At 47.3% G+C, this 13,801-nt stretch overlaps 1 protein-coding gene across 4 annotated transcripts in view; it reads right to left on the minus strand.

Annotated features, from left to right (window-relative positions):
* Positions 1-13,801, minus strand: part of UBE4A (ubiquitination factor E4A) — a 915,337-nt gene that overhangs the window by 212,789 nt on the left and 688,747 nt on the right. For all 4 annotated transcript variants that reach the window (XM_069614443.1, XM_069614440.1, XM_069614441.1 and 1 more), the window contains one exon: positions 8,912-9,086. In XM_069614443.1, the coding sequence (XP_069470544.1) occupies positions 8,912-9,086 (175 nt within the window). The remainder of the gene's footprint in view (positions 1-8,911; positions 9,087-13,801) is intronic.

Here is a 13,801-nt window from a genome sequence, read left to right on the forward strand (position 1 = left end):
TCTTCTTTAGTTGGCAAAGAGACCTGGGGCTGATCTTTGGGTTTTATCTAACATTTTCGAGATCTTGAAAAGTTGCTTAGAACGGTGTCCAGTCAAAGTTTTGAAACAATAGTTTCAAATGCCAAAAGTTCTGAAACAAAAGTGCTGGGAAAAAAAGTTTTGAATGTATTTTTTTTTTATATTAAAGGGTTTATTTTAATTTCATATTGTATAAGTTAAAAAAAAAAACTAAAAAAAAAATAACAGGGGTTCGGGGGACCCCCCCAATAAAAAATAAAAACTTTTTTTTGCGGCACTTGTGTCGGAACTTTTGGCATTCGAAACTTTGCCTGTCGAAACTATCACTAGGAACCGCTTAGAACTATTTTTAGCATTTGTTCATTTAAGAAATTCTTCTTAGTTTCATATATAGCAAGCCTGTACGTTGCTTTATTGTAGTTACATCAAGATACATTAAGATGTCTCACAGGAACCCATTGGCACCCATCACGCAGGCAGGCTCTCTTCAACTGCCTAAGTATGGAACCTTTGCACATAACATGCTCGCACTCCTACCACAACATTCTCCCAGCATTCTCTCATAAATCAAATGCATCCATCCAAGCACATTACAACAATATCATATATAGCTAGCCTGTAGGATTTCTCTTGAACTTTCCATGCATCTTTATGGAGGTCTGATTTAGACTTTTGCCAAATGCGTTTGACTTGTCTTTTCTTCTTTTTGAAATCAAGTGAGGGGGTGAACCAACTGTTGTGTGAACATCCATCCCTTGCAGTTTTTACACTCATTGGTACTAGCTGATTGAGCATTTGGGTCATATATAATCTGTAAGATGTTACTAGAGTATTGGAGTTGTCAGCTACCACTGTAACCGACAACCGCATATTAGTCCACTCTGGGAGGTTATAGGTTTTCATCTTTTTAAAGTTCCTACTGATGATTTTCTTAGGTGGATTCATTTTACGCTTCAAGTGTTTTGGGAGATGAATTTGAAATTTTACAAAAAAAAAACGGTCTGACCAGACACATGGTCCGGTATCAAATTTTACCAACAAGATTCCGAGTAGCCACCCAGTCTAGTGTTTTACCTTTAACATGAGTGGGGTCATTATTTAACACATGTTCAGTATTATTCAGACTTTGTTCTATGTAGATTGCCTCTTTATCAGAGGCATTTCTGTGCCAGAGATTAAGGTCCCCAAACCCTAGGGTGGCACAACCTTGCCTGTTTGAGGACTGTAGTAATTGCATAATTTACCCCTTGAGTTGGGCAGATCTTCTCGGGATGATAGACAAGTAAAATAGGATCTGATTTTAATTTAAAGTCAATAATTTCACAGCCAGAGCAGACAAGAAATTTCAAAACGCTTTAGTACCTTCCTGGCGATACACGCCACTCCTCCATTGCCAATGGTTTCGGTTTTGGTAAAAACGCATAGTTCTTGGGTACCGTCAGATCAATTTGAGTCCGGTTTCTGTTAAGCACAATAAGTCAATGTGATGTTCCAGGATATAGTCATGAACGCCAATAGCATGGGAGTTCACTGACCTGGCATTTAAGAGCTAGGCTTTAATGATTTATTTACCTAGAACCTTTGCAGGAAAACAAGACTATTTCGGGACTCAATTTGACAAGCAGCAGTCATTACTAAGTGGGGATTTTCCGTGCTACATTCTGAGGCGCCAAGATTTTGGGCTAGGAGACCGCCTAAGCCAATGGCAAGGATCTGCACCATTTAAACTGCCAGTGGCTATTCAATCATGCATAGCCACTAGCCACAACATCTGCCCAGCCAAATACATCGAGGCACTAGGTTGTGTACTGGGACCAGACAGTTCCAGCCCCCACATCAGGGCTCACAAAACCGCCTTTCAGCCTATATTTTCCATATATGGAAATTCTGGTCCTGACAGGGCAGGAAGAAGGCCAAAGAACAATATGGCCCAAGGACAAGCAATAGCCTTGTGGCACAGCCATCTTAGGGTGATGGCCACCCTTAGTAGCCACTTGCAGTACATTCAAAAGTGCACAAGTAAAAGTAACAAAACACCAGCTCACCTCCTATGCACATTCTAAAAGGAACCAAAAAGCCATTAAAGGCAAATGTATAAGTATCCTAACCACACTTCGCTTTAAGGTAATGTGTGCAATTCTAACAATACAAGAAATTCCCAAAGAGAGACAGTCTCTCAGTACTGATATTCTTTTGAACTGATCAGTTTCCTCCTAAGAATGAGAAAGAAAGGCAAGCAGCAAAAATAAATGTTTTTCTAACAATGACCAACTATTCTGGCTGGTCACTGAAACAGCCACTTAACTAAAGTACACCACACAAGAAGTGAAATAGCCCAGACACCCACAACAGCCTAAGCCAGTTACGACCAATATGGAGGCTGCTATTGTGGTCTCACAAAGAGCCTAGGTGGTCAGAACAGCTGTTTTAAGGCCACCTCGTGGTGACCCTGAACAAAGAAAGCCTTGAAACACAAAAATGCTGAATGCAGGTTTTTAAAAAAAAAACCTATTGGTAACCCAAAGGCTACCCAAAAAGTTCATTGTGCTACCAATGCAGTAAAATGGCACACACCCTTGGAGAAGCAAAAACTAAGGTATAGCTGCCACCAACTTCGTCCCTAAAACGAGTAACCCTAGGGGAAAAATGGGGATTCTGAGAGGCACCCCTGGGACTGGGCGCCTTAGACGTGGCGCAACACCATATAATTCAAGGTAAAAAGGGACTGTAATGGCAGGGGGACTTCAGGGAAAGTACCTTTTGCATCAAAAAGTCAAAGATCCAAGAAGCACAAGGGGACAAAAGAACAAGTTACTTACCAAAGTGGTAACGTTCTTTCGACTGGATGTCCCTCCAACGTATTCCTCATCTACGACATGTGATGTCCACAGCTGTGATACTTCGGAAAGATTTTTGGCAGAGGGCGTTGGGTCGATGTCCCTCGGAGGCCTCCGTCGAGGGTGACATCATCGGATGTTATAAGTAGCACGCACAGCGCCCGTAGCCTCAGTTCATGTTTTTCCCCCCTCACAACGTGTGGCACACATGCCGAGAACACAGCCTCGACTGCACTTAGCCCTGCGGGACGCAAGCTGTAATGGCATGGTAAATTCTTGCGAGGGGTAGGCTGGGAGGACGATGAGGAATACGTTGGAGGACCATCCAGTTGAAAGAACGCAACCAGTTTGGTTAGTAACTTGTTCTTCGAATGGATTGTGTCCTCCGTATTCCACATCTAGGACAGACTCCCAAAGCAGTAAAAATGATTGGAGGAGGGAAAAGAATTTAGACATACCCAATTAAATGGCAGAATAAAGCACTGCCTTACCAAAGGCAACATCCTGAGCATGGGAAGTATCCAGGGAGTAATGCTTGACAAACCTGTGTATAGAAGACCACGTTGCAGCGTCACAGATATTTTTCACCGGCACACCCCCCTCAGGAGGGCTGTCGAAGTAGCAATGCCCCTGGTGGAATGAGCCCGCAAACCCGCAGGAGGATCCTTACCAGCCAACTGTTAGCTTTCTGAAATAGTGAGGATAATCCACCTAGACAAGCTCTGCTTCGCAACAGCCTATCCTAAACGGGGTACAGTATACCCCACAAAGAGCTGGTCGTCCACTCTGATCTTTGCCATTCTATATAGATAAAAGCTCAAGGCTCTTCTAGGATCCAACCTATGAAGCCGTTCCTCTTTCTTACTAGGATGAGGAATAGGGTAGAAAGTGGGGAGTACCACCTTCTGACTCAAATGAAATTCAGACACAACCTCAGGGAGGAATAACGGACGTTCTCTCAGTACAACCCTGTCCTTGTGGAACAAAGTAAAGGGTGGCTTAGAAGTAAGTGCCTGCAACTCGCTCACTCTCCTAGCAGATGTAACTGCAACTAAGAAAACCGTTTTAAGGGACACCAACCTTAAAGGGCAAGAGTGCAAGGGTACAAACAGAGCACCCATCATAAAGTTTAGAACCAAATTAAGGTCCCAGACCAGCACCTGAAACTGCGACGTCGGGAACACATTTGTGAGCCCTTTCAAAAACTGAGTGATCAGTGGAATTTTAAAATAAGAACATTCCTCTGAAGAGCGCTTAAAGATAGACAGCGCTGCCAAATAACCTTTAATGGTGCCCACTTGAAGACCCCTGTGGGCCAAAGAAAGTAAGGTGAGTACCTCCGGAATAAAACACAGAAAAGGATCCACATTCTTTCCTCTGCACCATTTACAAAACCTACTCAAATGGCAACGGTACAGGGACTTTGTTGCAGGTCGCCTAGCCGAAAGCAACACCTCCATCACGTCATCTGGGAGGTCCCAATCCCTATATCTCAACCTCTCAGAAAACATGCGTGAAGGTTGAGTCTCTTGACCTGTGGATGGAGAACCCGACCTTCCTCTCGCGAGAGAAGATCCTCTCTTTGGGGAAGACGCATTGGAGGGTAGATGGACATGTCTAGAAGGTCTGGGTACCACGCTCTCCTGGCCCAATCCGGAGCAATGAGGATCATGCGGGTCCCGAACCGTCGCAACCTCCTGAGAACTTGAGATGATGGGGATTGGAGGAAAAGCGTACAGAAGCGGGACGAGCCACTCCATCACAAATGCGTCTCCTAGAGCTCCTCCCTGAGGAAATTCCCTTGAGCAGTACCTTTCACACTTCCCGTTTGCCCCCGATGGGTTCCACAAAGGGCGAAGATCGCTTGAAGGACTTCCAGAGCTAACTCCCACTTGTGGGAGACCGCGCTCTGCCTGCTCAGAGCGTCCGTCGCCATGCTCTCTGTGCCAGCTAGATGAATCACTGAAAGGGACATACCTTCGCTCATTGCCCAGAACCAGAGCTGCATTGCCTCCCTGGACAGAAGTAGCGATCCTACACCACCCTCCCTTCTTGAGGTAATGCATAGCCACCGTGTTGTCCGTCATTATCAGGACATTCTTCCCCCGTACAGACGGCAGGAAAGGCTTCAGCGCTAGCATGATGGCTCTCAGCTCCAAAAGATTGATGTGAAGTGTGGACTCCAATGGAGACCAACGACCGCTGATGGCTAGATAGTCAGCATGAGCTCCCCACCCTGTCAGGGAAGCGTCCGTCACAACCGTGACATCCAGCCATGGCCACCATAAAGGCTCCCCTTTCATTAGATTTGTCTCATCGGCCTACCACAGAAGGTTCTGTGAGACCGGAAATGGAACATGAAGGAGATCCGACATCTTGCCCGAGAACTGGGACCATTGAGTCCGTGGAGGCCACTGAAGGGATCTCATTCTCAAGCGGGCCTCTGGCACCAGAAAAATGCAGGATGCCATGAGGCCGAGCAACCTTAATTCAAAAGCCGGAAGACTCTGGGCTCGTTGAAATTTTGTGACCATCTGAAGAATGCGATGAGCCCTCACCTTGGGTGGCTAGCACATCCTCAAGGAGGTATCCAAAACAGCCCCTATGTACTGGAGCCGCTGGGATGGTGTTAAATGAGACATCTTGAAGTTGTGGGAGAAGCCCAGCTTGTGAAAGGACTGGCAGGTGACGCTGAGATGATCCAAGGCTTGTTCGGGAGAACACGCCCTGATCAGCCAATCATCAAGGCAGGTGTAGACGCGAATCCCCCTCTCCTGAGATGCGCTGCAACCACCACGAGCTTGGTGAAGACCCTTGGGCCGAGATGAGCCCGAAAGGCTGGAACCCAAACTGGTAGTGGGATCTGCCAACTGCGAACCGGAGGTATTTTCTGTGCTTTGAGATGGATCGGCACATGAAAATGAGCATCCTGCAGGTCCAATGATGCCAACCAATCCTTAAATTGGAGGGCCTGAAGGATCTGAGAAAGAGTGACCATCTTCAATTTGTCCTTCCTGAGGAACTTGTTCAAGCATCGTAAGTCCAAGATGGGTCTCAGTCCCCTCTCCTTCTTGGGTATCAAAAAATAAGGGGAATACCAACCCTTGTTCCACTCCGCCACAGGCACCGGTTCTATAGCGTCTTTCTCCAGCAGAATGAAAATCTCCTGTAACAGGAGCGGATCCAGAACCTTCGAAGAGTGTTTCCTCAGTGAATTGTCGTGAGGCCATTGGAGAAAAGGAAGGCGGTAACCGTGGGCGATCGTATCCAGAGCCCACGCATCTGAAGTAATGGCTTGCCATTCTTCGAGATACTCCAATAGACTGCCCCCCAACCGCAGAACCATAAGTCATGGCCTCAGAGCTGTTTAGAAGCGGCAGCAGCAGTGCCGGAAGGCAAAGAGGCAGCTGCCTGAGCGGCTTTGGCATCCCTACCTCGTCCACCACGAGTGCCTCTACGGAGGCCCCTCTGACTGGGCATTCCCTTCGCCTTTTCAAATGAGGAGAAATCGCGAAAGGAACCACCCCTCCATTGTTGTCCCCTAGGACGAAAAGGCAGAGGTTGTCTGACAGCAGCGCCCAAAGATTTGGTGGCTGCCTTGGAGGTCTGCAACTTTTCAAGACTCTCGTCAGCCTTGCTGCCAAAAAGATACAACCCGTCAAAGGGCATGTTGAGAAGACGGGCCTACACATCGAGTGCAGAACCGGACTTCCGCAACCATGCAAATCTGCGCATGACGGTGCTTGTAGCCATGGACCTTGCAACACAATCCGCAGTGTCCAACCCAGATTGAAGGGATTCACACATGGCATCCTTGCCATCTTTCACAATAGCAAGAAAGCCATCCCTTTCCTCCCCTTCGGGAATATGCTCAGCCGCAAGCGAAATACAATTCCACAGAGTGTGCGAAAATTTTGCCAAGACGCAGGTGGCGTTGTCCGATTTCATGGCCATACTCCCAGCAGCAAATACCTTGCACGCCCATCCATCCATGCGTTTATCGTCCCTATCCGGAGGGATGGTAAGGTATGCTGCCTGCTTAGAGGTGGCCGTAGCCGCCTGAACCACCAAACTCTCTGGAGTAGGGTGAGTGGACAGGTAGCTGGGGTCGCTACTGGATGGGCAGTATTTCCTTGACAAAGACTTGTTAACTACCGGAATAGACTCGGGGGAAGTCCAAGTAGCAGCCATCCTTTTTTGTAAGGCCACATGAAATGGCAACACCGGGTCAGTGGACAGACTCTGATCTAAGATGTCTGTAAGATCATCCTGATCATACTAAACCTGTGGCCTGGACCAAGCCAGGTACTCAGCAACTGTCAACATCAGTCTCCTATAGGAGGACTCAACATGCTCACCAGGCTCGGGTTTCCCAAATTCCATGTTAGGAGATGTGTCGAGGCCACTGGCGGCATGTAAGGACTGACGCATATGCTCAATCCGACTGAACTAGTCAATTAGACATTCTGGAGCATTAGGCGTCCCATAAGGCAGACCAAAAGGAACAAAGTCCCCATCAGACCTCTCATCATCATCATCTTCCTCATAAAAGTTTTGGAGAGACTGGAAAAACTCCTTCCTAGGGAGAGAAGTGCACCTCTTATCAGGAATAGGCTTCACAGATTTAGCAGGAGCCTTCCTTGGAGGTTCAAGAGACGCAGGGGCTTCGACGGCAAATAGTACCCAGCAGGCGCTGATGGCGTCAAAAAAGGCGCTGAAGAATTCAAAGGCTTCGAAGGTCTGACCCCAGGTAAAGCCCTAACAGACTCACTCGAAAGGTATGGCGCTGATGGCGTCGACACCTTCTTCGACAGCTTCTCAGGCTTCAACGGTTTCGTCGGAGACAAAGACTGCGACCTGGACCTGGCATGTCTCTGGCGATCCCCTGAAGCCTTGTCCGAAACGGCACCTTGAAGGATCCCGATGTTTATCGCGCTGAATGCCCGGGCCTGAGGGCACACGTGCATCAGACCGACACCGTTCCTTGCCGGTTTCAACCGAAGGCGCGCACGGAACTGTGCTGCGAGACTGAAAAATGGGTAACATTTTCTCCCGAAAAGCCTCCCTTTCCTCGGGTGTAGAGGATTTAGTGGGGCACAACATCTTTTTTGGGTATCCGTCATCCAAAGAGGACGGGGAAGGCGAACGGTGACGCTGCTTCTGGGACTGCCTCCACGAAGAGGACGAGTGGCGCGAACCACTCCGGGACCTAGATATTCTGGACTTCTTCCGACGAGGAGACTCGTCGGTTGACATTACCAGCTGATTTGGACTTACAGGGTTTGGAAACACAGCCTACCTTTAATTTCCCCTTATGCTCCCGCAAGGCCTTTGCAGTCAACGACTGGCACTTCGTGCAATCGTCCGTGGCGTGGTCCTCACCCAGGCACCACAATCAGATACGGTGCGGGTCTGTGATGGACATCTTGGACCCGCAGTCCTGACATTTCTTGAAGCCAGACTGCAGGGTCGTCAGGGTGGAGGAAGAAGACAATCGTACAATACAAAATTGAAGACACGAGGCGCACCGAGTTCTCAACGCAAATACATTTGCGGAAACAGACAGAGGCTTCGGGTCCCGTGCTTGCTACTTATAACATCCGATGACGTAACCCCCGACGAAGGCCTCTGAGGCACATTGACCCGACACCATCGACGCAAGGAGGCCCTCTGCCAAAAGAAATTCAGAAGCAGCACAGCTGTGGACATCACATGTCATAGATGAGGAATACGTTGGAGGACACAATCCATTCGAAGCACAATGTTCAGGAGACGTAAAACAGTGGTGCCAGACTATCAAAAATAGGAATTTTGATTTAACACTACTATTTTCTTTTACTATATTAGGACTGCTTTATAATTTTAGGATGTTTTCATGTAGTAGAGAAGAGGTCATTTGAAGCAAAGGGGTAACAGCACGACTGTTGAAAGGAACTGCTGTTACCAGTTATGAGGAAGGGAAGAACATAACCCTTCTGTATTGAGAATCCTCTCGACAGGGGACAAAAAGATGAGCGCGACTCTTATGAAGTTGAGAAAGTTTCCAGATATCTTACCCGAGGTCAGGAAGGCCAGAGTCCCAATTGTTTCATTGGACATAATGTTGTGGAATCGGGCTAGCTGTCCAAGCATCTGCAAGCTGGCCTCCTTCTCCCGTCGGGTCTCTGGGGCCAAGCTGTCCCATTCCCCCCGGTCCTTCTCGATCTGCTGGATCTTAATTTTACTCAAGTACTAGGAACAAGAAGAAAAGCATTTCATATGAAAGCCCACAAGGACTGAATTTATGTAGAGTACCACTGATTTCACATAAATGCACAGTGAATCCCTTTACACATATCAAAATAACCCAACCTCTGAGTACAAGGCTTTTATTTTTGGCAATTTCCCCATCTCTGGCAATAGGAACCAAGAGTATATACGTTGACGGTTTGTATGATCCTGATGTGATTTGAGCAAGGGAGGATAAGAATATGTCAAATACACTGGAGAGTCCTTAAGACTACCAGAACAGGGAGAGACTACCACCCCCCCCCCATTTAAGGCTGACCTAGTTCCCCTCTCTTTTTACTTCAGGGCCTCTATGCCCAGGTTTAATGTTGCAGGCTGGTGGCCGTGATACCATATTTACACACTGTTTAGATGGACCTCTTCTTTATAACTCGAACATAGCCATTTTACCACTGCGGTGGGCAAAAGGGCTAACCTTGTTGATTAAGCCCGGTCTTTTAGGGTCACAGTCTTTGTTGGCTCTCCTATTCCCAGGAGGGGTAGGATACATCAGTATATGGTCATTGTGTTCACGTACTCTTGTTACTCTTGTTAGCGCCGGGGAATTATCCTTTGAACTTGAGTGGAAATTGTTTTGGGGTGGCTAAAAAGGTGGCAGACAGCCCTAACACACATTCCAAATCCGAGTTCATGTACTGCCATCCAGAATTTGAATGTTGTAGGTCCCACAATAGGTGGGCTAGGGTTCCCCAGGCTAAATGTATGTATATGAACAGTGGGTGTGAAGTAATTCAGCTAGTAAACCACTGGAGACAAGAATAAGAAGCACAAGAGTCCAGTGTGCTGCTACAAGCTGCTACTGGGACAACCCTTGTCCAAGCAAACGACTGCATGGCGAAGCTCTGCTCCTTCTTCAAAAGGGGGCGCCTACTAAAGTCCCTTGTACTCTTGAACTAGTGGGCCCAATTAATTCCTAGTCCTACATTGCTGTGATCGTTGCCCAGAAGAGTAGTGGGCCTGTAGCTGGCTTCCAGAGTGGGGATGACTTCTTTATTTATTGGATATTTGTAAGGCGCCTATACAACAAATGGTGTTCCAAGGTGCCAATGGTAAAAAAAAAAAAAAAAAAAGAAAAGGGTGGGTGGAAACAAGGGAGAAGATAACAATAATGGTCCTACTAGGCCTTGTGACTTTTGGATTGTGCCGGTCTGCACGAAATGCAAAGTGCTAGGGTGGGAAAGGAAGTGCAGCGCAAAGAGGAGAGAGTGCAAGTGAGAAGGGGAGGAGAAGAGGGCCACAGGGGCTAGGGGAATGCTAAGGGGAGGCGGGATGGGCAAGTGCAAGGGATTGCATGGGGTGCAGGGGGTGAAAGTCCACATGCTAAGTGCAAGGAAGGGGTGGACTGGGCTGGAGGCCTGGTGCCCTGTACTTCAAGGGAACCAGGTAGCCGGTCACTGAGGCAGACGGGGGAGTTAGCAGGGTAGGGGGAGAGTGAAGGAAGTAGAGAAAAGGAGAGCCTTGAGGAGCTTCCGAAACTTAAGGAGATCTGACAAGCCTGAGAGGGGCAGGGAGACCATTCCATAGGTAGGAACCTATTGAACAGAGATTTTCGCCATTTCTTTGTGAACATTGTTTACTCTGAGCGCCAAACAAGGTTAGGTCCCTTTGTTTGTTTTGGCTTTGACAGGATTCACGAGTGAAGCCCGCCTCTGGCTCCAGGGTGTTTGGCGGGGGCAGAAAGCGAGTGAGGTGCTCCAAACTCCCTGCGCTTAATCTCCTATGAGACAGGAATGCACGCTTTGGTGATTGGCTGGCTGGCTGTCCGGCAAGGACAGCCACCCTGCTGGGTGACTGACAGCTAGGTTGGAATGAATGGGAGAAACCTGCATAAAAAGATGAGGCTTTTTGTCTTGGCTGAGTCGACCACTGGACGAAGGAATTCGAATTAGAACTTGAAGAGGGCACCTGCTGCGACTCCTGGACCATTGGTTTGCCCGGTGAAGCCCTGCTGCTGTGCTAAAACTACACATTTGTATCGACAGAGAAGCCCCTGCAAGGAAGACTTCTTCCTTTGAGTTTGTGGGACCAATCAACTCCAAAGTAAGCCACCTGGAAATCTTCTCAGAGCTGGTTGAATTTCCACTGCAGTCGCTGCTGGAACCTAATAGCCAGCGAGAGGAACACCAGATCGAGTGCGTTGCTTTTTTAGCTGGCCAAGAGCTGCAGGAAGATCCTCTAGACTCCCAGGAAGCAGGATTGGCCAAGCCTGAGCCCCCTCAACAGAGTGCGGGACCCCAGATGCAAGGAAAGCCCATCTCGACAGCCAGGAACCACAGTGTTGCTATTTGCGGTAGACGCAACGAGCTGAAACACTGAAGTGCCACTTGTTTGAGGATTGCCGGTTGCGGTCGGTGACCATCCCATTGCAGTGCAGGAGTCCCCAGAAGTCCTTCATCTTGTCCCCACGACTGAGGCCCAGGAACACCAGGATATGCAAAGCTGCACAGGAACAGAAGCTATCTGCTGCACTTTTCGTCAACCTAAAGGTACTGTAAAATCTGAGAGAACTTACCTCTTGTTGTGCCACCTTGCTTGTCCTCGTTGGAGACTTGTCTCGGTTGCATGTGTAGAGTTGCTAACAGCTTCTTTACCTCGCATGCCTAATCAGCTTGTGGCCCTACTTTGATTTCTTCTATTCTGCAAAGACTTTTTAAACACTGAAAGAATTTCTACTTACCTGCAAGAAGTGCTTCAGTTCACCTTGACTTTTGCTAACTTAACATTGGCTGGCCTGGCTCCCTGAATGACTTCTCTTCTTCTTACGTGTTGTGCCTTCCTTCCAGGAAAGGGTTAACTGACTTTGCATTGGGGGGTTATTTCAAAAGCACTTACCTGCTTAAGAATAACTGAATACTTGTTTTATTCTGACCTCTTCTCTTTAACACACCTCAAGAATATTCTAAATGCAACAGTGAAAAATTAATGTCAACAGCGCCCTAACTATTGAAATCACCTGAGGGTGTAGGAAGTGTCTGAATGCCATCCAAATGGTTATTTGCGGATTTAGAAACTAAGAGTGTGTATTTTGAAGTATATTTGTGTGTTGTTTCACATTGTTCCCTTCTGAAGAAGGCTTATTCTAACTGACTGATAAATAATTGTTTAATCAAGAAAACGTGTGTGCACGTGTTTATTTGAATACTTGTCACTGTGAATCTCTGTGTAACTCCCCTACAGCTCACATTGACCCCACTTGAGATAAGCCAAGTTACTCGACCACACTACCAACCTGTGCAGTACAGACCTATACCAAAGGTTAGGTTCCTATTGCCAGGAGGTCAGGGTTGTTGTATTGCACCCAAAGGGTACTGCATACAATCTTGCCTAATAGAAAGTCACAGAGGCTGCAAAAGAGCCCAGTGGCCGAGTCAGGAGAGTCAAAGTGAATATTGAAGTCTCAGAGGAGGAGAAACTTGGAGGTGGAGGCAAGAAGAGAAGAGGCCCGACCACTCCAAGAGGAAGAGGGAGATAGGACCAGGGGTCCTGTAGATGATGGCGAGAGTCAACAAAAGTGTTGGAGACACCAAGCCACAGCCAAGGCATTCGAAAGAAGAGGCAGTCCGAGTAGGAATGATAGTAGCAGGGACCCATACAGGGAAGATCAAGGCCACTCGCCCACCAGACCGGTTCGGCCTGGGCTTGGATAGGAACTTGTAGCTCTCAGGGAGGAGTGTGTCAAAAGCAGTGACAGAGCTGGCAGTGGACCAAGTCTCAGTGAGAGCGAGAACATCAAGGTCAATGTCTTCAAGGAGGAGACTATTAGGCAAGATTGTGTGGAGTATCCTTTGGACGACTACAGCAACCTTGACCTCCTGGAAATAGGAACCCAACCTTTGGTATAAGTCTGTACTACACAGGTTGGTAGTGTGGCTGAGCAGACAGACTTCTCAAGAGGGGTCAATGTGAGCAGTAGGGCTTTTACATAGAGATTCACAGTGACAAGTATTCAAACAAACTCTTACACTCAAGGTTTCTTGATTTAACAATTATTAATTTAACAGTCAGTTCAATAAGCCTTATTCAGAAGGGAGCAATATATAAGCAACACACAAATACACTTCAAAATACAAATTCTTGGTTTCTCTAAATCGGCAAGTACCCATTTGAGACGGCACACAGATGGTTCCTACACCCTGAGGTGACTTAAATAGCTAGGACACTGTGGACATTAATATATCACTGGTACATTTAGAGCAACACTGAGTTGGTGTCAAGGAAAGGGGTTTGGGAATAAAAAACAGGTTACACAACTATTCTGAAGCAGGTAAGTACTTTTAAACCCCTAATGCAAAGTAAATCAAACCCTTTCCAGGAGGAGAGGTAAAAGACAAAGTCAGAGGTAAGAAAGAGTCTTTCAGGGAGCCAGGCCAGCCAATGTCAATTGAACAAAGGTTTAGGTGAACTGAAGCAGTTCTTGTAGATAAGTAAAAGTCTTGCATAATGTTTTAGAAGTCTTTGTAGAAATAAAGAATCACAGAAGGGCCACAAGCTGGGAGGCTTGTGAAAGAAAGCTGCAAGCAACTCTGCAAAAGCAACCAAGACAAGTCCCAACTGAGAACAAGCAAGGTTACACAACAAGAGGTAAATCCCCTTTGGTTAGAAGAAATGGTTCCAGCTGGCTTCTGTTCCTGTACAGCTCTGCAGATCCTGTTGTTCCT

The sequence above is a fragment of the Ambystoma mexicanum genome, chromosome 9, assembly GCF_040938575.1.
Source record: "Ambystoma mexicanum isolate Mex_15411 chromosome 9, UKY_AmexF1_1, whole genome shotgun sequence".
Lineage (NCBI taxonomy): Eukaryota > Metazoa > Chordata > Amphibia > Caudata > Ambystomatidae > Ambystoma > Ambystoma mexicanum.